The 23,844-nt window shown below is 46.2% G+C and overlaps 1 protein-coding gene and 1 long non-coding RNA gene across 4 annotated transcripts in view; one reads left to right on the top strand and one right to left on the bottom strand.

Annotated features, from left to right (window-relative positions):
• The window catches only part of LOC140428507 (uncharacterized), a 30,490-nt gene extending 8,819 nt beyond the window's left edge, over nt 1-21,671 (top strand). The window contains exons 2-3 of the long non-coding RNA XR_011948801.1: nt 15,335-15,412; nt 21,501-21,671. This is a non-coding gene — a long non-coding RNA (uncharacterized lncRNA). The remainder of the gene's footprint in view (nt 1-15,334; nt 15,413-21,500) is intronic.
• The window catches only part of LOC140428506 (proto-oncogene tyrosine-protein kinase Src-like), a 238,701-nt gene continuing 223,859 nt past the window's right edge, over nt 9,003-23,844 (bottom strand). For all 3 annotated transcript variants that reach the window (XM_072515060.1, XM_072515059.1, XM_072515061.1), the window contains 4 exons: nt 21,736-21,812; nt 17,737-17,890; nt 15,441-15,572; nt 9,003-12,547 (listed from right to left, as the gene is read on the bottom strand). In XM_072515060.1, the coding sequence (XP_072371161.1) occupies nt 12,339-12,547; nt 15,441-15,572; nt 17,737-17,890; nt 21,736-21,812 (572 nt within the window). In that variant the 3' untranslated portion in view covers nt 9,003-12,338. The remainder of the gene's footprint in view (nt 12,548-15,440; nt 15,573-17,736; nt 17,891-21,735; nt 21,813-23,844) is intronic.

The following is a 23,844-nucleotide window of genomic DNA, read 5'->3' as shown; positions in this document are numbered from 1 at the left end:
GTGTAGCCATTATGGCCACATAGCTTCCTTCTGCACTGTAACAATTCAACGATTTATCAGTTAATCTGTGTTAATGATAAGAGTTGGCCTGGACACCAGAGGACTTTCCTTTGAATGTGAGTACTTTAGAATCTTCTACATTGACATGAACAGAGATAGGGGGGCACTATCTAACTGAGTGGGAACAGATTCCCATAACGAGTGCGTTTTTTAAATGGTGTCCCAATCTCCCAATGCAAACCCCGAAACACCCGCCCCCCCCCACAACCACACAGTGCAGCACCCGGCCCGATCACCGCCTAATGAAAAATGCCAGCTTGGCACTGCCAGGCTGGCCTACAGGTGGCACTGTCAGGGATGCCAAGCTGGCAGTGCCAGAGGCCAGTGCCAAGGTAGCACCAGCAGTGCCAGGGTGCCACCCTGCCCAGAGGGCATGCACCTTGTGGCCTCCAATCCCCTGGGAGACCCCCATGAGTGCGTTCCGTCTGGTCCCTGTTTGTGGAGACCAGGGCTGAACGGCACTCGCCCCAGGTCTCCGAGACAAAGGAGATAGATCTCAATGCCTCGGTTAGCTCAGGGAACTGCATGTTCGAGTGAGACTAGCTGTCTCGCTATAATATGCGCATTTGCCAAAAAGTGGACCTGCCCACAATGACGGGCTTCACATTGCAGCGTCTCACGAGATCGCGTTAGATCTCGAGAAGCGTAGCGAGCCGGGTAATTCCCGGGAGTGGGGTCTCCCGGCAGTTACCAGCCATGTTGCGCTGCGGCGCGCTGCTTTCAGGCACAGCGTGGCTGATATCTCATCAAAGTGCACATGATATAATGTGGCTTTCCCACAGTGCTACCCTAAAATACTAACTTAGATTATCTGCTTGAGCCTTGGAATTGGGATTAAATGTAGCAGGATTTTTTCACTTCTGCTAGTGGCTGACATTGTTGTGGGCGGAATGGGAAAATTTGGAGGGCAGTCCTTTTGGCTGGTGGACTGGCCAAACATTTTGAACCCCTGATCTCAGGAGACTGAATTGATGAGGGAAGCCATGAAAGAGGGTGGCATCTTATTGAGGAATGCAAAATACAAAGTGAAATGAAAAATGAAAATCGCTTATTGTCACGAGTAGGCTTCAATGAAGTTATTGTGAAAATCCCCTAGTCGCCACATTCCGGCGCCTGTTCGGGGAGGCTGGTACGTGAAGTTTGTGAGAAAAGGTTAATTTCGACTATTTAATGTCAAACCAAGTCTGTAGACCGAGAGTACAGATTGGTAAAGAACAAGTTCAGAACTGATGCACTTCTTCAGTCAAAGGGTGCTTAATATCTGGAATGATTTATGAGGTAGATTAATGGAGACACAATCTCCAGAATTGTGCAAGAAACAAAGTAAATGTTGTGAATAATGCAGTCATATTGCTTGTGAATAATGCAGTCACATTGCTTGTGAATAATGCAGTCACATTGCTTGTGAATAATGCAGTCATATTGCTTGCGAATAATGCAGTCATACTGCTTGCGAATATTGCAGTCATATTGCTTGTGCAATGATAAGCTAGACAGGCTGAATGGCCTCCCATTAAAAAACTCTGGATGAAATTCTGTTCTCCCGCAACAATTGGAAAGATGGCGGAGGGGAAGGGTTGTTGCATGCTGGAAAATCCCAGATGGAGCAGTTGATGCCGTTCATCAGAGAGGAGATCCGCCGGCAGCGAAAGGAGATGCAGGAAGATCGATCGAAGGCAATCGAAGGAGTGGTAGCACCCTTGAAAGGCTCGAACGAGAGAGTTGAGAAGTGCTCGGAGGTATAGGAGTCGCAGATCCGGGAGATGAAAAAGGTGATGTCCGATCACAGAAATCAGGTGGTGGCTTTCAGGTGGAGGTGGGGCAAGTTGTTAAGGGCAAAGATAGAGAAGCAGGAGAATAGGGCTAGAAGGCAGGATCTGCGTATCGTCGGCCTGCCTGAAGGAATGGAAGGCACGAGTGCCTGGAGATACGTCTCAAGGATTCTGGCGGGGCTGATGGCGGAGGGGATGCTGGACAAGGCCCCAGAGGTGGATAGAGCGCACAGGTCCCTAAGGCAGAAGCCTACAGCGGGGGTGGGCAGTGATCGTAAGACTGTGGAGAAGGAGAAGACCTTGCGGTGGGCCAGGGAGAAGCGGAACTGTGAATGGGAGGGGAACAGGGTCCGAATCTACCAGGACTTTGGAACGGGGCTGGCGAAAAGGTGCCGGGTTCAACAGGGCCAAGCTGTTCTTTACCAAAGGCAGATCCAGTTTGGGGTGCTGTACCCAGCAAAACTATGGATGACTATTGAAGGGCAGGAGTACGATTTCAAAACCTCAGAGGAGGCCACAAACTGGGGAGAGCTGCATGTTGATGGGAGACAGAGGAGTTAGAACAATGGAGTTTGGAAGATGCGGGTAGTATGGGGCCTAGAAGGTGGGAGCTTCTCAGGTGGGGTGCTTTTGTTGCTGTGATTGTTATTAAGGGGTAATACATTTGTATGGGTGGCACAGTGGTTAGCGCTGCTGCCTACGACGCTGAGGACCCAGGTTCAGTCCCGGCCCCGGGTCATGTCCGTGTAGAGTTTGCATATTCTCCCTGTGGCTGTGTGGGTTTCATCCCCACAACCCAAAGATGTGCAGGCTAGGTAGATTGGCCATGCTAAATTGCCACTTAATTGGAGAAAAATAATTGGGTACTCAATTTATTTTTTTGTAAAGCTTGTAAGGGACCCCCCCCCCCCACCCCCACCCCCCCCCCCCCCCAAAATGGTGGTGTTTATTTTTGGAGGAGGTGACCTATGTCAATGGATGTGTCTTTGTTTGTGTGGGGTAGGGGAGGTCCACAGGGAGCCGTTTGCAGGTTGGCCAAGGGGGGCAGTGAGGATACGAAGTGGCAGTTGGCTTGGGAGCAGGGTCATGAATGGAGAAGGGCCCAATTTAGGGTGAACTGAAAGGGGACAGAATTGGAAGGGAAGGATGGCGGACAGTAGAGGGGAATGGAGGTGCAAGCCTCCAGTAAAGTTCGTAACATGGAACTATGGGGGCTGAACGGGCCGGTCAAGAGGCCTAGGGTCTTTGCGCTCTTATTTTTTAAATTTAGAGTACGCAATTCATTTTTTTTCTAATTAAGAGGCAATTTAGTGTGGCCAATCCACCTCCCCTGCACATCTTTGGGTTGTGGGGGCGAAACCCACGCAGAGTCAGGGAGAATGTGCAAACTCCACATGGACAGTGACCCAGAGCCGGGATCGAACCTGGGACCTCGGCACCGTGAGACAGCAGTGGTAACCACTGTGCCACCGTGCTGCCCTGGGCTTTGTGCTCTTGAAAGTGGGTGTGGTATTTCTGCAGGAGAAGCATCTCTGGGTGAAGGGCCAGGTCAGGTATTTCACTCGATGTTCAGTTTTATGTCATGGGGGGCTTGGCCATCCTGCTGAGCAAATGGACGGGGTTTGCAGGGGCCAAGGAAGTGCAGGATCCAGCGAAGATGTGTGATAATGAGCGGGGTGTTGGAGGGGACGCCGGAGGTGCTAGTGAATGTATGCGCACCAAATTGGGGCGATGTGGGGTTTGTGAGTGTGCTGCTGGGAGCAATTCCAGACATGGACATGCTTCAGTTGATTATGAGAGGGGATGTTAATTGTGTGCTGGAGCCGAGGATGGACAGGTCGAGCCCCAGGTCAATGGGGGAGGGAGTACTGCTTCTTCTCGCACATGTACGGGGTATATTCCAGAATTCGTGGTGAGCCAAGAGGTGTTGGTGGGGGCGGGGTACGCAGGAATCGTGATCTCCGACCGTGCACTGCATTGGCTGGAGGATAGACTTAGCTCGAGGCAGGAGCAGAGGCCAGATGGAGGTTAGAGCCGGGCTCTGAGCGGATGAGGGGTTCTGTGATAAGGTGTGGTTGATGCGACCATCAATTCACTCGAAGATACGTGGAGAAGTAAACCGTGGTTTTAATCAGCTTAGAACTGAGCCTGCCTGTGACCGGTACAACACTGAAGGCGGCCTCGCAGGTCAGCAGCTCTTATACTTCCTGTAAAGGGGGTGGAGCCATGGGCGGAGCCCGTACATGCCCCAACATATCCCCTGTGGGTGAAGCCACACAATGGCCCACAGGTAGCCCACAGGGTTAATAACGTAACACAGTGCACTGGTGAATTATCAGTAATTATACATTCACCACAGTGGTCAGTGATTAAGGGCTATGTAGTGCTGAACCAGAATGGGGAGGTATCGGCGGCCACATTCTGGGAGGAATTGAAGGCGGTGGTTCGGGGGAGATTATCTCGTTCAAGGTGCACAGAGTTAGGAAAAGGAGTGTGGACGGTTATTGGATGAGATAGTCCAGGTGGACAGGGAATATTTGAGGGCCCACACCAAGGCGGGAGTGGCGAAGAGAAAGCAGTTACAGGGGCAGTTCGACAGGCTGACGATGGGAAAGGTTGTTGGGCAGCTACTAAGGGCAAGGGGGAGCAATATGATATAGAAAGAAGGCAAGCCACGTGCTAACCCATCAGCTACGGAGGCAGGCCGCGACCAGGGAAATCCTGAGAGTATGGACAGGGAAGGGGAGGCAGAGTCGGAGCCGGGGAAGATAAATGAGGCGTTCAGGGAGTGTTACGAGAAATTGCATAGAGCTGATCCAGGGGCGAGGAAGGGGACATGGGGCAGTTTCTGGATGGGCTGGAATTCCCACGGCTGGAAAGGGAGAGGATGCAGGTGCTGGAGGAGCCCTTAGGGTTGAGAGAGGTGATGGAGAGCATAAAAGGGATGAAGTCGGGCAAGGCCCCGGGGCCTGACGGTTACCCGGCAGAGTTCTATCAGAAGTTTGCGACGGAGTTGGCCCCGCATTTATTGGGGGCGTTTAACGAGGCGCTGGAGAAAGGGGAGCTTCCGGAAATACTGACACAAGAAGCGATGATCACGCGAATCCCAAAAAAGGGGAAGGACCTGCTGGAATGTGGGTCATGTAGGCTTATATCACTTTTGAACACACATATGAAAGTGTTGGCTAAGTTAGTGGCGGGGAGGATGAAAGAATGCATTCCGGTGGTAGTTGCAGAGGACCAAACGGGTTTCGGGAAGGGTAGGCAACTTTCCAGTAACATTAGGCAATTACTAAATCTGATAATGACCCCATCAAAGGGACAGGTACCAGAGGTAGTGGTCGCTATGGACGCAGAAAAGGCTTTCGACCGGGTGGGGTGGCTGTACCTGTTCAAGGTTCTGGGAAGGTTTGGATTCAAGAGGAAGTTTGTGGCATGGGTACATCTGCTGTACGTGATCCCAGTGGCGAGTGTACAAACAAACAAGATGAGTTTGTGGAGTTACGGGTTGCACAGGGGAACGAGGCAGGGGTGTCCGCTGTCGCCGCTGCTGTTCATGCTGATGATAGAGCCCTTGGCGATGGTCCTTAGGGGGTCAGCAGAGTGGCAAGGGATTGAGAGGGGGAGTAGGGAACACCGGGTGTCGCTGTATGCAGACGACCCGCTGGAGAGTATGAGGAGAATTATGGGCTTACTAGAGGGGTTCGGGGCCTTCTCGGACTATAAGTTGAATGTGGAAAAGAGCGAGGTGTTTCAGGCGAGTGCGGCGGGGAGCCAATCTCGGGGTGTTGCCATTTAGGGTTGTCAGGGACAGGTTTAGGTATTTAGGGGTTCAGGTGAGGGGGGAGTGGGTGACGATGTACAAATGGAACCAAACAAAGTTGGTGGAGGAGATAAAGGAGGAGTTTAGGAGATGGGCTATGTTACACCTGACACTGGCGGGGAGGGACCAGGTGGTAAAAATGAACATCCTGCCAAGGTTCCTATTTGTATTCCAGACCCTCCCGATCTTCATCCGGAAGTCTTTTTCCGGAAACTGGTTGCCGCGATTTCAGAGTTTATATGGGCGGGGAAGGTACATAGGGCGAAGAGGGCCCTGCTACAGAGGCAGAAAGAGGGGTTGGGGTGGCATGTGGTGCAGTGGTTAGCACTGGGACTGCGGCGCTGAGGACTTGGGTTCGAATCCTGGCCCTGGGTCACTGTCCGTGTGGAGTTTACACATTCCCCCCATGTCCCCATCTCTCCCCCACAACCGAAAGATGTGCAGGTTAGGTGAATTGGCCACACTAAATTGCCCCTTAATTGTAAAAAAAAAAATTGGGTACTCTAAATTTATTAAAAAAAGAGAAAAAAAAGAAAGGGGGGTTGGCGTTACCGAATCTACTGCACTATTATTGGGCAGCGAATGTGGAGAAAGTGAGGCGGTGGTGGGTAGGAGAGGGGTTAGAATGGGTTAGGATGCAGGAGGAGTCCTGTTGGGGGGGGTCCAGCCTGACAGCCATGATGTCGGTGACGCTACCACTGGTACTGAGGCGGTACACAGAGAGCCCGGTGATATAGGCCACAATAAAGGTGTGGAACCAGTTGAGGAGACATTTAAGGATGGAGGGGATGTTGGTGCTAACACTGCTGTGTGAGAACCATGGGTTTAAGCCGGGGGAGACAGATGGCACGTGTAGGATGTGGAGTTGGTGAGGGCGAAGGATTTATATCTGGAGGAGAGGTTTGCAAGTCTGGAAGAGCTGCGGGAGAGGGTGGAGCTTCTGAAGGGAAGCAAATTCAGGTATATGCATGTGAGGGACTGTGTGCGGAAGGTATAGAGAGGATTTCCCAAGCTGCTGGAGTATACCTTATTGCAGCGGTTGCTGCTCCCGGATGTGGGAGGGGAGGGTAGGATTGGGGATATATACGGGTGGCTGGGGGGAGCACGGGTGAGGATCAAGGATAAATGGGAGGATAAGTTGGGGGGATAGATAGGCTGGAGAGTGTGGAGTAAGGCACTGCGTAGGGCGAATTCAACCTCCTCGGTGTGTGAGGATGAGTTTGATACAGTTTAAGGTGATACATAGGATGCACATGACTTGGACGAGGATGAGTGAGTTCTTCCAGGGGGTGGCAGATGAGTGTGAGAAGTGTGGGCGAGGACCAGTGAACCACACACATAATTTCTGGGACTGTGAGAAGTTGGAGAGATACTGGAAGGGGTGTTCGGGATGCTAGCAAAGATTGTAGGGGTAGAGGCCGGGCCGGACCCTATGGTGGCAATCTTTGGGGTATTGGAAATGCCGAAGCTGATGAAGGGGAGGAAGGCTGATACTGTGGCTTTCACCTCTCTAGTTGCCCGGCGAAGGATTCTGCTGGAATGAAGGCCAACAACGTTTCCTGGGGTGACGGCCTGGCTAGGGGACCTGTACAACTTCCTCCGGCTGGAGAAGATTACGTTTGAATTGAGGGGCTCAGTGGAGGGCTTTGAGACACAGTGGGGACTGTTCATGACCATGTTTGAGGAATTGTTCGTCGTGGGGGATGTGAAAAGGGGAAAAACTTGTACTAACTGCAAACCGTGAGTTGTAGAAAATGTTCTCCGATTTATTTATGTTTTTGTATTTTTGAATACGTTTGGAATAACGTATTTTTTTTTAAAAAGGAAGCCGTCCAGAAAAAAAAAGAGACTCCTGTCTGGAAGCTAGAGAACAGTCCAGACAAAGGCGGTCAAAATAATTACTGTTGTAGCACTCACCTGGGCAATACATCTGCAGGCTCAGAGGAAATACCACGTGTCAATTCCTGGAAAGAGAAAGCAGTGACCTGTATTTAAACCCCTCAGACCCTTGAGCTGCAAGCCTTTCATTCATTTTCCATAGTGGGCTCTGATTGACAGCTTCCACACATACACACAGCTGTGAGACTTGCTTCCATCTTTCTTATGGTTCAATAACTCTCAAGTGCTCTCACCACAATATTTACCAACATCAGCCATTTCAAATGAAGTTAAGTGCTATCAATTTCCAGTTGAGCACTTCAAAATCAATCAAGCGTGAAGGAGGGCTAATTGGATAGGTTTGTCCTTTCTGGGGGGGGCTTTCTGACAGGGGTCTACTCTCTTGGGGAGGGGGTCTTCCTGGCAGGGGTCTCCCTGACAGGGGTTTCTCTGGGGGTGTGGTGGGAGGTGAGGTGGGCCGGTCTGGCATTGTGGAGGGGGGGGGGGGGGGGGCATGGCCATCGGATGGGCTTAGGGGGCAACCCACCCACCGCGAGGTCCACCCCGTCAGAGCCACATTCAGAAATACCAGTAATAATTCTCGCCCATGTGCCTCCAGGCCCGGAGGACCGGAGAATATGGTGACTCGCTGATTAATACCCGTTTGCATCCTCCCGCTGGTGCATGGACACAAACCACGATCCCCCGCCAGCAGGGGGCGGAGCATCCCATTTGCCCCCCGGCTCTCCGTCACATCGGGAACCCCGCTTCCGGCAGCGGGGAATTTTGCCCGCCATATAAATGCAAGCAGTTGTTGTCATGATCAATTTTGGTTCACGCCACTGCCCCCACTGTGAGTGCATTGAATTGAATAAACATTGAGGACATTCTAATACCCCGTGCAAATAGTCAGCATTCACATAAAAATCTTACCATTGAGGGCCAGCAGACTACAAAAACCCCATCCTGATTCGGTTGTCACACACTCAGACTTTTGAGTGCACTGCTGGGTAATCATCAAACTTGGTTACCCTGCCTTCATTTTCTTCTCCCTAAATCAAAGGGCTGAAGCCAATTGTCAGATTCCAGCTGCCATTCTGGTTCAGATCAGTTAACTTAGCAGGGGGCAGGGGCAAGAACGTTCACCAACCAAAAGATTTTGTGCAATTGTTTGTTCTTTGCATGCAATCGTTTAAATTGCTTCTTTTTCAGGCCTTGGCTAAAACTGAGGCCAAATGCAGTACAACGAAAGTGGATGTTAAGACCATAAGAAATGGGCCCCTAGAACCTGCTCTGCCATTTAATAGGATCATGGCTGATCCGACAGCAACCATGCGGCACGTCAATCAAATTAGCGTTTCATTCACAACTGCAATTCGATGGGGGTGGGGAAATAAATGATCAACAATCCAGCACAGAAACAATTTGCGCTTGCGTTCGCCTGTAGAAAAATGTAGCGATATCGTCAATAAGTTTAATCATTTTTTCTTTAATTGCACAATAAAAGGAACACGGACTTGCAAAATGAACATCTTTCTCCGCAGCCCCCCCCCCCCCCCACTCCGTCTCCAAAATTACAAAAAAAAGGACTCCATTCTGAACTTAATATTTATACACAGCAGAAATGTGTGCACCTGCATACAAAGGTGAGTTTTAGTAACGTTTTCAAAAATGCAAAGATTGCACGTTCTTTTGTAAAAAAAAAATAACTAAAAAGAAACCATAGCTGAAAACCAATATATTCTCTGCTTAGGCTGTGGGAATGTGTACACCGTGCCAAAAGTATCACAGTAACCAAAGCATTACATACGCAATTCATTCATTTTTTTAAAAACGAAAAACAAAATGGCATTCAGTATATATTGTCGGCAATAGAAAACCAGAGATTCAAAAGGAAAGAAATTATTAAAATGACCATTTTACTAGCTGTTTTGTTGGTTTACCCAGCCTGAAGTTCAAAATATGAACAGTATATTTTCCCGCTAAAATCTTTTAATACTGCATATTGTAAAGAAAGGACAGATTGAAACTATTCCACTCCGCGACTCCAGTGTCTTTATATTAATTTGCACAACAGATCCTCCCCCGATTTTGTAGGAAGCATGTTCCACCCCCTAATCATAACAAACTTTATAATTTCTTCTCCTCCCACACTTTATTCTGTACATATACTCAAGATTTTGTATTCACAATGGAGGAAGGTAAAGTAAACGGTCTGTGATTCCCAACAGGAGGCATCACCAAATACACTTAGTTGCTGTTCAATAACAAATTCATTTTGCACAAAATAATTATTCACACTCATCAAGAATTCACAGGAAGACATGAACAAGCATTTTCGGTTTTACAGTTTTTCGCCCACTTTTCCAAAATGTAAACTCATGCAGTGATAAATGCTCGCTCACAGTCAGAAGGTGAACTAAAAGCCTTGGCAATGCATCATTCATTTAGGTGGCTGTATGCTGTTCAGACTTAAGCCCATATTGAATCATGTAAGCGAGTGTTCACAGGCAATGTGTTGACAATGTGTTGACAGGCAAGATTGCTCAGCTGAAGTGGGTGAATATGAAGACAAGATTAAAGAGGTTTGGAATTTTCATTTTCAACAGGATCAATCCTTTCTCAGGTTTCCATTTAGGCCAAATCTCCACTGCACAACTGAAGAAGTGAATGTTACACACACCTAAAGAGTTAAGGGCAAAGTCTGCTCTTCCCAACCAAACAAAGTTACTGAAAATATCTTCAATTTTTATGAAGATAGCTGTTAATGCAAGCAATGTGTTGATACTGGTTACAAACTTATCAATAGTAAAAATCACTGATAGAGGCACAGTTACAACACCATTCTCAACAGGAGTTAAGGGTGGGGGAAACTCAGGAACAATGCAACCAAAGTGAACTGGAATCAAGTAGTTAGCACTGTAAAACTGTTGAGTATTTTTATTGGGAGCTTCTCGGAACTTGTATGTTTTTTTCTAAATTATCACAGTATCCAATAGTAACAAAACTGTGGAGATGTTGCTTATATAAATGCCATGATGCAACAAGAATCAAATAAATTGAAGGTGATTTTTTTAAAGAGACAGAATTAAAGCCGATCTCTACACTGTTGCATTATAAAAGATTCTTGTTTTCATAATGCAGCCCAATGCATTTTGTCTGTACTGAAAACCAATGATGACTTATTGCCCTTTCATTTCCCCATACCTCACAGTTAACAGCAGTGAGTGGGAAATCAGAAAAGCAGGTTATCATTGCTCATCTAAGAGGCTCACAATCACAAGCAGAAACCAATTCTCATCACTTGATCAAGCATGTGTTGGAACACTCTGCAGGAAATAGGAGGGGGAGGCAAAATCTTGATGTACAATTCTTGTATAGTGTGCACAGAGCCTGTGAAAAGGTTTAACATCTTAAAATATAAAGCCTTAAAGTTCCACTGTAAATATCAGTGCTGATTAATACAAAATTATTTTTCTAACTGGTTTAAGATAAAGTGGTTGATATCTCCATTTGTCCACGTAACATGTGGTACAGACAAAGGAATTTTCTACAAATGCGTACTTGAATATTCACCCAATGAAGTTCCAGTGGTCAAAACTTTACAAAATTTGGCTTTCAAATAAGCAAAATAATAATTGGAAGCTGGATTGCTTATCCTATAATACTCTGTAAATATCTCACATGTATAGTGACATCAGTTATGTATCAAGAGTAAGTATACGTTGTGGCACCGTGGCAATTCAGCCTAGGGAACAGAACAGTTTGTTTCATATTCTGGATGACCACCAGAGGGAGGTCCTGAGGACAACTCAATGCAATGGGCTGAGTGCAAGACTGTAGAGGTGAAACTGTGGTGCACGTTATACTGTTGCAAAATTCACCTTCTATTAACCAACAAGAGTAATATTAACAGGAGCAAAGTAACCTACCTACCCACGTTTTCCTTAAGAAGCACAACACTTTTCTCTTGCTTGTTCACATTATTGCTATATCAAGTCATAAAAGATGGCAACTTAACCAGTGTTTCAGTTCCTCGCATCAAAACAAAACATTATATACACATCAGAGTAAACACAAAACACTGAAATGGTTCAGGTTTTACCACCGCACCGATCAGAATCAATTTGACGTGAATTGCATAAAATGGATTAAAATATAAATAATATTGCATGGTACCAATGGCAAATTGTACCACAAATGAATGAAATGGAAATGTGCAAAATATCTGAACGCGGTTGCAATTTCCAGTTAAGTAAATTGTAGATAAATACGTCTTTTGTTAACTTGTAGATGAACTAACCTAGCACCACATGCACAAGATATAATTTGGGGTTGTTTAAATCCTAGGCAGGGTTATTATATTTCCTCAAACTACAAGCTTAATTTTTAAATAAAATAACTTCTGGAAAGTAAGACTTGCACTGTATTCGACTTGCTTTTGTTGTTAAAGTACGGAAGGGACAGTTAATAAACTCGGGATACAGCTCGGAATAATTACGGAGGCAGAATTTCTCGGTTGCTGTTGTTGGCTTTGCTTTGCCCACACCAGGAAACTCTTCATTGCTCCTTTAGTCGGAATCCTGCCAATCAAAAGGTGGGTGAAATGCAAATTAAATACCTAGAGTGCCTCATCAACAACATTAGCCAAACAATCTGTGGAACAAATGCAGGAATGAGTTAGTGCACAGTGTACAGGAATTCCAGTTATTAAGCAAATTTAAGGGCTGTGTGTAGCTAGGCTGAGCGAATTTCTGCATTCTCCAGCCCCACAATGTCTCTGGTGTTGCATGTATCGGCGGGGCCTATAGGTTTTCGCCAGGCTGATACTGAGGTTCCGTGGAAGTGAAGTAATCTTCTAGGAAGGACTGTAAGTATTCGAAAGTCGGCCTCTCTTCTGGCTCCTTCTTCCAACACTGGAGCATGAGATCGTGAAGCGAGTTGGGACATTCAGGCGGGCACGGCATTCGATAACCACGTTCCACCTGATCCAACACCTCCCGATTCACCATTCCTGCCAACCAAAGCAAATTGACAAGGATAAGAGTTCTAGAGTCAAGCAACCTGCTTTTGGGAAATAATCCGTCTTAAGCAGGAAGAACAGCGAGCTTGCCCTGAGCAAGACTCGGGTATTGTTCTATAATTCATTCATGCAGTTCCAGGGAACCACTAAACTACAACTTCCCTGCCCTTGAATACGGATTGCATTCACCTTGAATCATGATGCTTTATCTCAACTGATTGCAGTGTTTGTATGTAATGCCAAGCCAGATTCAGTTCAGCGCACACAATTAAATAACCAGCCCATCAAAGTGCTTAGTTTTGTTTCATTCATAAAATAACAGAAGATGTCCATCAGAGGTTCACACCAAATTGATGTGAATCACCTGCTTCACTGCTCAGTCCACTTACAAGGGTAAGAAGTGAAGTTCAGATTCCAACCAATGATTGGAGAAGTAAGACGTGGGACCACTTATAGTTCACGATGTAACCAGGTACACAAATTCAGCTGTACACAGAAAATCTGCAGAGCTTATCCAAATAACAGCGACTGCTTTACAAAATAATAATTCATTGGATAATCACTGTTTGCCTCCGATGCCACAAAGCACGCTGTGCTGGGGGTGCTGAAAATCCCCCCCCCCCCCCCCCCCATTTTTTTATCACAAGCTGAAAATTACTAAATGCAAATCCAGTATAAAAACCCTGCCTAATAAGCAACAGTTTGCATCAGCGATTGGACAATAACTATATTCTTTCATTTATTAAACCTACTTCAACTAAAGAATTACTTTCAGTCAACCACGTAACAAGGCAACAGTTTAATGGATGAAACAGTCAGCAGGGAGCTCAAATTGTAATACAGAGGTACCTGGGCACTGGCAAAAACTATGCATAAGCACCAAGTCATTATGGAGTGTAGAGCAGCAGTGAGTGAGTCATTTGTGCTCTAATGCTACACCGAAAGGTGCTTTATCATTGAAATGCAACCCAATCTTTCCACAACCAATTTAAATAATACAAACATCACACAAACTGTGCCATGGGCCTAGAGAGAGCTGCACACTTGTGCTCAACAGCACCCTGTTGCTGCAGCAAGGACGGGCAATGGAATCTAGGATCGCAGAGCAAGCCAGGCCATAATTGGCAGGTGGTGGGGGGGTTCACAAGGCAGGAGGCGCAGGCAGAGGGGAGCAGGGAGGGTCAGTAGCCAGGGCAGGGGTGTAGCTCTCAGCAGGCCCACCCCACTTCCAGATGTCGCACCCCTCAATTAGGTACCTTTGAATGCCTTTGACCGAGACAACCCACCCCTCCCTGGAGCTGAAAACTGGCTTCATGGTTTTACCTGCTGTGCAAGGCGACAGGCCCTGTCTGCAGTTTGGCAAAACTAGCAGCAGCACGTTGGGGCTATTAAGTGGTCATCAATTGGCCACTTAAGGTACCTCAAATGGCAGTGGGGCAGAGGCGGTGGGGTTCTAGTGTGCTACCATCCTGCCTAATTACACGATCTTCCTGTGGCAAGCTCACCACCAGCAAAAAAAAAGATTCCGACCACAATGTACACATTTGAACAACTTGATATAATCACAGAATTTACAATGCAGAAGGAGGCCATTTGGCCCTTTGAATCTGCACCAGCCCTTGGAAAGAGCACCCCACTTAAACCCATGCCTTCACTCTATCCCCGTAACCCCATAACCCAGTAACCCCACCCAACCTTTTTGGACACTAAGGGCAATTGATCATGGCCAATCCACCTAACCTGCACGTTTTTGGACTGTGGGAGGAAACTGGAGCACCCAAAGGAAACCCATGCAGACACGGGGATAATGTGCAGACTCCGCACAGACAGTGACCCAGGCCGGGAATCGAATCTGGGATCCTGGAGCTGTGAAGCAACTGTGCTAACCACTGTGCTACCGTGCTGCCCACGGTAAATCTTTACTTACTTCACCAACTGTATAACCAGATTAAAACACCCATCCCACTCTTCCCTCGGGAATCTTTTGTGAAACACATTCCTGATTCACAAGAATATTTGCACATTAAAAATGTATTTGCATTGCTGGTGTGAAAAGGTTGTTGGGAGAAGTCAGATTCCGGTCTCAGATTATTCAGTTTAGGTGTGACTCGGAGTGGAGGGGATTGCTGTTGGGAAACATTCTGGCCTGCACAGCATGGAGGAGGGCGTCACTCACATGTTCATACCCTTCAATGACAATGTTACCTCTTTAGATTTATTGCCGTAAAATGCGTGTCAGTGTTAACAGCAATCAGTAATAAAAAGAATGTAATTGAAAACCACTGAGTGAATGAGCTCGAAATATACAAGATTTAGAAGTAACTTTTCTTTGATTCAAGTGTGTTCATGTGCCACCCAGGTCTGAATGAATATTGCACAGTAATGGTTTTGCCAGTTACTATTCAACAAGGGCAAAATCTGAAACTAACACAACACAACTTAAACACGTGGGGCGAGGGGTTGCCTTTGGCAAAACCGAGGATCCCGTTGGCAGGAACGGCCGGAAGATTTCGGTCACTGTTTAGAATGCATTAAACATGGCAACTATTTTGGACAGATGAATGAGTGATGAATGCACTTGCCAAATTTAAATATTTCATGTGAAGCAAAATTGGGTCCACAAGCGGTTTCAATCAGCTTGTTCAAATTAGTGATGAATTCTGGCTACATCTATTACCAGTTAGAAGGGGGGGGGGCTGCTATGTGGGATTTTGTTCTTTGTTTTTACAGATATTTTGGGTGCTTCCTTTTGGTTTCATCAACCTCCATGTATTGCAGGCAAATCATGGTAACACCAACGTGCCAGCTACAAGTGATGGAGACTCGTATCACAACCTGCTTTCAGGAAAACAAAAAGTAAGCAATTTTGGAATTTGAAATTTACCTGGGTATGGCACTCTCCCCTTTGTAGCTAGTTCAGTCATTAGAATTCCAAATGACCACACGTCTGACTTTATGGTAAATCGGCCATACAGTGCAGCTTCAGGGGCTGTCCACTTGATTGGGAATTTGGCACCTGCACCAAATAAAACCAAATGAATAAAGGAAATGATTAAGAACACATGTATTTTCAATAATAATAATATTTATTATTGTCACAAGTAGGCTTACATTAATACCGCAATGACGTTACTGTGAAAAGCCCCTAGTTGCCACATTCTGGTGTCTGTTCGGGTTCACAGAGGGAGAATTCAGAATGTCCAATTCACCTAACAAGCATGTGGGAGGACTTGTGGGAGGAAACCGGAGCACCCGGAGGAAACCCACGCAGACGCGGGAAGAACGTGCAGACTCCACACAGACGGTGACCCAAGCCGGGAATCGAACCTTGGGATCCTGGCGCTGTGAAGCAATAGTGCTAACCACTGTGCTACCATGCTGCCCAATATGATAACTAACATCCAGCTGAAATAGCAGAATACACAGACAAGCGTTGGTTTTGCATCTAACCCAAAGGATGACGCCTCGGATGGCACTCCTCATTATGACATTGGAGCGATATGTTAATTTACTAGCTCAAGCACTGGATTGGGGTTTGAGTCTATGATCTTCCAGCTCAGAGTTAGCCAATCTGCAGCCATCAAGAGCCAATGAACTGGCCCGCGAAACAAGGTAATCAATTTGCACAATATGGGCTGGATTCTCCGTTCCCCCAGCCGCGTGTTTCTTGGGGGCGCACCGTTCGCTGGCGGCGGGATTCTCTGCTCCTGCCGCTTGTCAATGGGATTTCCCATTGAAGACTGCGGGTGGGGGTGCGTTACCAGCAGGAACAGAAAATCCCAATGGCTGGAAAATTCCAGTCCAATTCTTTTACACACGGTGCGCCAACAGGGATAACTGCTGATATGTAGCAAGAAAGAGGAATACAGCTACTTTTTTGAATATAAAGGTGAGGTCATTTTGGGATCTGTATTTTTTTCCTGTTTATTTGTTGATTGGGTGTACAGTTTTTTGGCACAAGATTCAAGTATCAAAATGCAAGTACAGAACATCAGCAAAGCTGGGCAAGAAATACATTCTACAATACACTGTTCAGACTCTCAGTGTACATTTTGTAGCAATTATTGATTCAACTTAATAGAAACCAGCATTTGTAATGTTTCATACAATACTATATGATTTTTTTCAGCAATCACTATAATCTGTTCTTTTGAGAGATTAGATGAGCCTATATGAAATACAGTTGCAGAATCCACAAGGTTTTTAAATAATTCATTTCATTTTACGCAGTGAAATCTTGATACGATCAGGTCATTGGAACAAGACGAAATTGGGGCTTGAAGCAATGTGTGACTTTATCTAGTTTAGTGTGCCTGCAGCCTTGCGGCAAATGGAAATAAAAATTCAGCTTTTCCATCTGGCATATTAACCAACCAGATCCGATTAAGCACAGTGCAGTCAAAAGAATTGTAGTGGAAAGAAGGGAGGGAAAAACCTAGAGAAAGAAAGCAATGTGGGAAAAGATTGGTTTAAACCCCTGGGGTCAGAGTTCGAATCCAGGCCAGACTCGTGGAATGAGTGAAAGTTTCCTATTTCTAAACCCACACACAAAATTACTTTACAGCCTCAAACAAATGGATTTGGACATGTCCAAGGGACAGACTACCTATTATCAGCAATAAACTGGGAATTTCAGTCAAAGAGGCACATTTGAGCAATGGAAAATTCACATTGGTTTTATTGAGGGCGATTTTTTGGGGGGGCTGGAAGCCGGCCTTGGGTGACTGCGGAGTTTGCACATTCTCCTCGGGTGATCTGGCTTCCTCCCACAGTCCAAAAAGATGTGCAGGTCAGGTGGATCGGCCATGCTAAAATTGCCCCTTAGTATCCAAAAGGTTAGGAGGAGTTACATGCTTTCGGGGATACGGTGGGAGATTGGCCTAGGAGGGGTGTTCTTTCAGAGGGTCGATGCAGACTCGATGGACCAAATGGTCTCGTTCTGCATTGTCGGGATTCTATGAGATCAATGAAACATCATCATGTGTTACTATAAAATCCAAGTGTCAATATTTGGGAGGTTCTTAACTGAGTATTAGGAAATATGTATGTCTCAAAGCAGGAGTGTCAAATCCTATATTAGTTACACTGCATACATCCAAAATCATCCAAAACTATAAACTCCGAGTATTTGATCCTGATAGGATATTTCAATTGCGCAATTTTCATGATCTGGCACTAACCTTGCCGAGCTGTGTATTCATTGTCTTCAATCAATCGGGCCAGGCCAAAGTCAGCAACCTTACACACAAGGCTTTCACCCACGAGAATGTTGGCTGCTCGTAGGTCTCTGTGAACATAATTCATCCTTTCTACATACGCCATGCCAGCTGCAATCTGCAAAGTTAGGAGAAAAACATGATGGAATTCGACATGTAGAAGATGGAGGGGAATCAAATTTCTGTTTGCTTTCTGGTGTCGCCTCCAATGTTCTAGAGAGGTGGCAACTGCTGCACTGCTCCGAAACCTGAAACATCTAAACCAAATGTCCCTCCCTCACTGGGGACACAGAGAAATAGGTGTAAAATAGTTCCAGCTTAGATGGAGGAAGTAGAAGAATGATGTGCTGGTGAAAGAAAATACCACCAGCTTCGAGCACACAGTGAAAGAAAGGAACTAACTGACCCATTGTTCCGCTGTTTATACAATATATTCTTCTGAGGAATATTTTGTATATTATTGCTATGATCCTTGTACAGGTACATCTCAGCATAACTGCTGGACTGGAGAATAAACATTTTATAGCTCTACAGTTTATGACAGTATTTAGCACTTACGGGCAATTGATTAAACCATAAGCAAAGCTGGGTTCTGCCGTGTCTAAATGCGTCTCGCATCACCCTTTGAACAGCAGTATTTACTGGATAAATGTGGCACTTTTGCTTCCGCGTTTCATCTCGCTGATTCTATTAATCCCATTAGTGAGTCTGAGGGTAGCTTTACTCATTGAAATCCCAAAGTGGCTCAAGTCCATTTATTTCAGAAAATATGAACTTTATTCTCTCCCAATACATTAGTAGGTGAATCCTACGGGTCATACAGACCAAAAAAGCTGCGGGGCCTGCCTTACTCCACAAGTTTCAACACTAACTATAGGCCACCAATCAAAAAGATAGAAAAGGTTAGTTTCCAGAAAACACCAAAGAACAATCTGTGAGCTATTTTTAATTAATGCCAAAAAGCAACTCTGGATCCTGTTCTTTCGAAAGACTGAAATCCAGTTCCAGAAGAGGATACCAATTTACTTTTGGAAATATTTGGTATGGGCGGCACAGTGGCGCAGTGGTTAGCACTGCTGCCTCACCGCTGCCGAGGACCCGGGTTTGATCCCGGTCCCAGGTCACTGTCCGTGTGGAGTTTGCACATTCTCCCCGTGTCAAAGAACAAAGAAAATTACAGCACAGGAACAGGCCCTTCAGCCCTCCCAGCCTGAGCCAATCCAGATCCTTTATCTAAACCTGTCACCTATTTTCCAAGGATCTACTTCCCTCTGTTCCCCGCCCATTCATATATCTGTCTAGATGCATCTTAAATGATGCTATTGTGCCCGCCTCTACCACCTCCGCTGCCAAAGCATTCCAGGCACCCACCCCCCTCTGCGTAAAAAACTTTCCATGCACATCTCCCTTAAACTTTCCCCCTCTCACCTTGAAATCATGACCCCTTGTAACTGACACCCCCATTCTTGGAAAAAGCTTGTTGCTATCCACCCTGTCCATACCTCTCATAATTTTGTAGACCTCAATCAGGTCCCCCCTCAACCTCCTCCGTCCTTCCAACGAAAACAATCCTAATCTACTCAACCTTTCTTCATAGATAGCACCCTCCACACCAGGCAACATCCTGGTGAACCTCCTCTGCACCCTCTCTAAAGCATCCACATCCTTCTGATAATGTGGCGACCAGAACTGCACGCAGTATTCCAAATGTGGCCTAACCAAAGTCCTATACAACTGTAACATGACCTGTCGACTCTTGTACTCAGTACCCCGTCTGATGAAGGCAAGCATGCTGTATGCCTTCTTGACCATTCTATCGACCTGCGTTGCCACCTTCAGGGTACAATAGACCTGAACTCCCAGATCTCTCTGTACATCAATTTTCCCAGGACTCTTCTATTGACCGTATAGTCCGCTCTTGAATTAGATCTTCCAAAATGCATCACCTCGCATTTGCCTGGATTAAATTCCATCTGCCATTTCTCTGCCCAACTCTCCAATCTATTTATATTTTGCTGTAATCTCTGACAGTCCACCTCGCTATCTGCAACTCCACCAATCTTAGTATCATCTGCAAACTTGCTAATCAGACCACCTATACCTTCGTCCAGATTACTTATGTAATCCAAGTGGTCCGAGCACGGATCCCTGTGGAACACCACTAGTCACCTTTCTCCATTTTGAGACACTCCCTTCCACCACTACTCTCTGTCTCCTGTTGCCCAGATAGTTCTTTATCCATCTAGCTAGTTCACCCTGAACCCCATACGACTTCACTTTTTCCATCAACCTGCCATGGAAAACTTTATCAAACGCCTCACTGAAGTCCATGTATATGACATCTACAGCCCTTCCCTCATCAATTAACGTTGTCACTTCCTCAAAGAATTCTATTAGGTTTGTAAGACACGATCTTCCCTGCACAAAACCATGCTGCCTATCACTGATAAGTCTATTTTCTTCCAAATGTGAATAGATCTTATCCCTCAGTATCTTCTCCAACAGTTTGTCTACCACTGATGTCAAGCTCACAGGTCTATAATTCCCTGGATTATCCCTGCTACCCTTCTTAAACAAAAGGACAACATTAGCAATTCTCCAGTCCTCCGGCACCTCACCCGTGCTCAAGGATGCTACAAAGATATCTGTTAAGGCCCCAGCTATTTTGTCCCTCGCTTCCCTCAGTAACCTGGGATAGGTCCCATCCGGACCTGGGGACTTGTCCACCTTAATGCCTTTTAGAATACCCAAAACTTCCCCCTTCCTTATGCCGACTTGACCTAGAGTATTTAAACATCCATCCTTAGCCTCAACATCCGTCATGTCCCTCTCCTTGGTGAATACCGTCTGCGTCTGTCTGCGTGGGTCTCACCCCCACAACTCAAAGATGTGCAGGGTAGGTGGATTGGCCACGCTAAATTGCCCCTTAATTGGAAAGAAATGATTGGGTACTCTATATTTATTTATTTTTTAAATCAAATACACAATGGTGACCGCAGCAAGCTATACAGCAAAGTGTTCTACTCAGCATTGGTGTCTGAACTACATGGGGAAGAGGGGTAAGAGGGCCGACACCCTAGCTTTCGCTTCCCTAATCGCACGCCGGAGAATCCTGCTCAGCCGGCGATCAGCAGCACCACCCACAGCTGCAGACTGGCTGGCAGACCTGGTGAAATTTCTCCATTTGGAGAAGATCAAACACACCATCCGAGGGTCGGAAGAAGGCTCCCTCAAAGCGCGAGGGCCATTTGTCGGCCTATTCCAAGATCTGTTCAAAGCCAACAGCGAGTAGGGGAAAAAGTGAGAGATGGGAGAAGACAGTGGGGCGGGGGGGGGGGGGGGGGGGAGGAAGAGAGAAGGGAACTCAGGGAACTACAGGGAGAAGCAAGGAGGGGTTGGGGAGGGGGGCGGAAGGCCCCCCCAACCTTCAGCAGAAAAAATAAAGGGGGGGGGGAGATTGGAGCAGGGGACAGTACATCCTGAACGAAAAAGGGGGATACCAAGGAGGGTACCGGGGGGAGGGTGGGGGAGAGTAGAAGGGAAGGGGGGGGGAGGAGCACATACCAAGACAGACAATATCAAAATGTATGTAAGAACCACACATGCTGTAAATATCAAACGTAAAGTGTTACTGTGTATAAATTCAAAATACCAAAACAAATATTTTTTTAAATATTGTCCAGAGAAAACCACAACCACGTTGATTGGTATTTTTTCCTTTGCCCCAGTTACAGAAACTGAGTGAGAGCGACGGAGCCACGATGCCCTCCAGCTGTTTTCAGATGTGCAGGGTGGATGTCATTACGGGTGGATTGATCCCGAAGTTTTGTGGTTTATTTTAGGAGATGCTTATCAATAGATCCTCGTGCTATTGATAATATTATGCATTAAAAAAAACAAGAGGGCCTATAGGACTCTCAGAAATCATGCATTTTGTTTTATTAGTAATAAGTTAGCACTAACCTGAGCAGCCATATCAACCAGCTGTGGAAGCCGCAAATATTTTCCCATCTCACCTTTAAGGAAATCCAATAAACTTCCTGTAATAGCAGACCATTCAAAAGATAAGAAAGCAGTAAAACCTTCGGCTCCAACTCAATTACTTTCGAAGATATTATGTTCTAATCCTGTATCGCTGACAGATAAAAGCATGTTATAGGGCAACAAAGTTGATTTTTATTTAATACTCAGAGGGGTGTCACTATCGAGCATTCCCAGGAGAGGCTCAGGAATACATTGAGATGCAGAGTCAAGTTTCACTCCACTTTTCTATCAGATATGCTTCAGCCCTCGACCTCAAGAGCCCCATTGCAACATGCTTTTCTATTCCCCGCACCAAAGATCTTGGTCTCTCAAAAATGTGATTGCTAATTAGCATTCACGTTAAGCCTTTACAGAAAACAGAATAAAAAGACTTCCATTCCGTCAGCCTGGGCTGGATTTGAACCCAGATAGGGTTGCCATCTGGCCAGCATATTCCAGGAGACAGCGGCAGAAGTGTCGGCATGGAAACCGGCAGGCTGGCATGAGCACATTCTTTGACTAGGCTATGAGCAGAGATATATAAATGCATATTTTGCCCCATCTTCTCTTGCTGCTTTCAGTGCGTAATAATTGCAGGGGTGGGTGGGGGGATTTCCCAGCTCAGCACACCTGCCTTAGGAGCAAAAATCCAGGCCTAACTATGCAAGTTCTGCTATATATCTTAGCTGATCAGTAATAGGCAACTTAACTTGTTCAAAACTGAAAGTAAAACCATGCCGTTTCTTAACTCTGAATCAATATGAAATCCAGTTTAATTTGATAAAAGTTGGCACAGTGGTTAGCACTGTTGCCTCACAGGCCAGGGACCCGAGTTCAATTCCGGCCTTGGGTGACTGCGTGGAGTCTGCACGTTCTCCCCGTTTCTGCCTGGGTTTCCTCCGGCTGCTCCAGTTTCCTCCCACAGTCCAAACATGTGCAAATTAGGTGGATTGGCCATGATCAACTGCCCCTTAGTGTCCAAAAGATGCGTAGGTTAGTTTTTTTAAATATAAATTTAGAGTACCCAATTTTTTTCCAATTAAGGGGCAATTTAGCGTGACCAGTCCACCTACCCTGCACATCTTTGGGTTGTGGGGGTGAGACCCACGCAGACACGGGGAGAATGTGCAAACTCCACACGGACAGTGACCCAGGCCAGGATCGAACCTGGGACCTCGGCGCCATGAAGCAGCAGTGCTAACCACTGCGTCATCGTGCTGCCCGAAGATGTGTAGGTTAGATTAAGGGGGGCGGCACGGTGGCGCAGTGGTTAGCATTGCCGCCTCATGGCGCCGAGGTCCCAGGTTCGATCCTGGCCTGGGTCACTGTCCGTGCGGAGTTTGCACATTCTCCCCGTGTTTGCGTGGGTTTCGCCCCCACAACCCAAAAAAGATGTGCAGGATAGGTGGATTGACCACGCTAAATTGCCCCTTAATTGGAAAAGATGAATTGGTTACTCTAAATTTATTTAAAAAAGAAAAAAAAAGTTAGATCAAGGGGTTATTGGGGTAGGACAGCATGAGCGGACTTGGGTGGAGTGCTCTTTCAGAGGGTCGGTGCAGACACGATGGGCCAAAAGGCCTCTTTCTGCACTGTAGGGATTCTATAATTACATAACAAGCTATAAAAACCCAGGTTTTACAGACGGCCCGAGAGGGAAATCTAAGACATGAATCAAAATCAATAAAAGACAATTTGATCACTTCAGTCCAAGAAGCAAGATTAATTTCTTGCCATCCTCATTGTCCACGGCCTCTTAATTGGCGATCATCAGCAGTCAGAATCTACTCCGAACCGTTCACCACAACATGTGACCCAGCATCAATAATACACAAGCTTTCTCTTCTTGCAATCAATTATTATGTTCTCTGGATCAACCGAGGTCAGCAAAAATACTTCTATACTGAAATATTTCACACATATGTTCAACAAATAAAAATAAAAGTTGCTTTTACATTGGACTTAATGAGGAGCAAGCCCACCATGGATCGCAACTACTGACCTTCGTTAAGCCAGCAAGTTTATTTTGTGCTAGTTTTGAGTTTTGCC

Source organism: Scyliorhinus torazame, chromosome 8 (genome assembly GCF_047496885.1).
Source record: "Scyliorhinus torazame isolate Kashiwa2021f chromosome 8, sScyTor2.1, whole genome shotgun sequence".
NCBI classification, from domain to species: Eukaryota; Metazoa; Chordata; class Chondrichthyes; order Carcharhiniformes; family Scyliorhinidae; genus Scyliorhinus; species Scyliorhinus torazame.
This window is presented reverse-complemented; position numbering and strand designations above follow the sequence as displayed.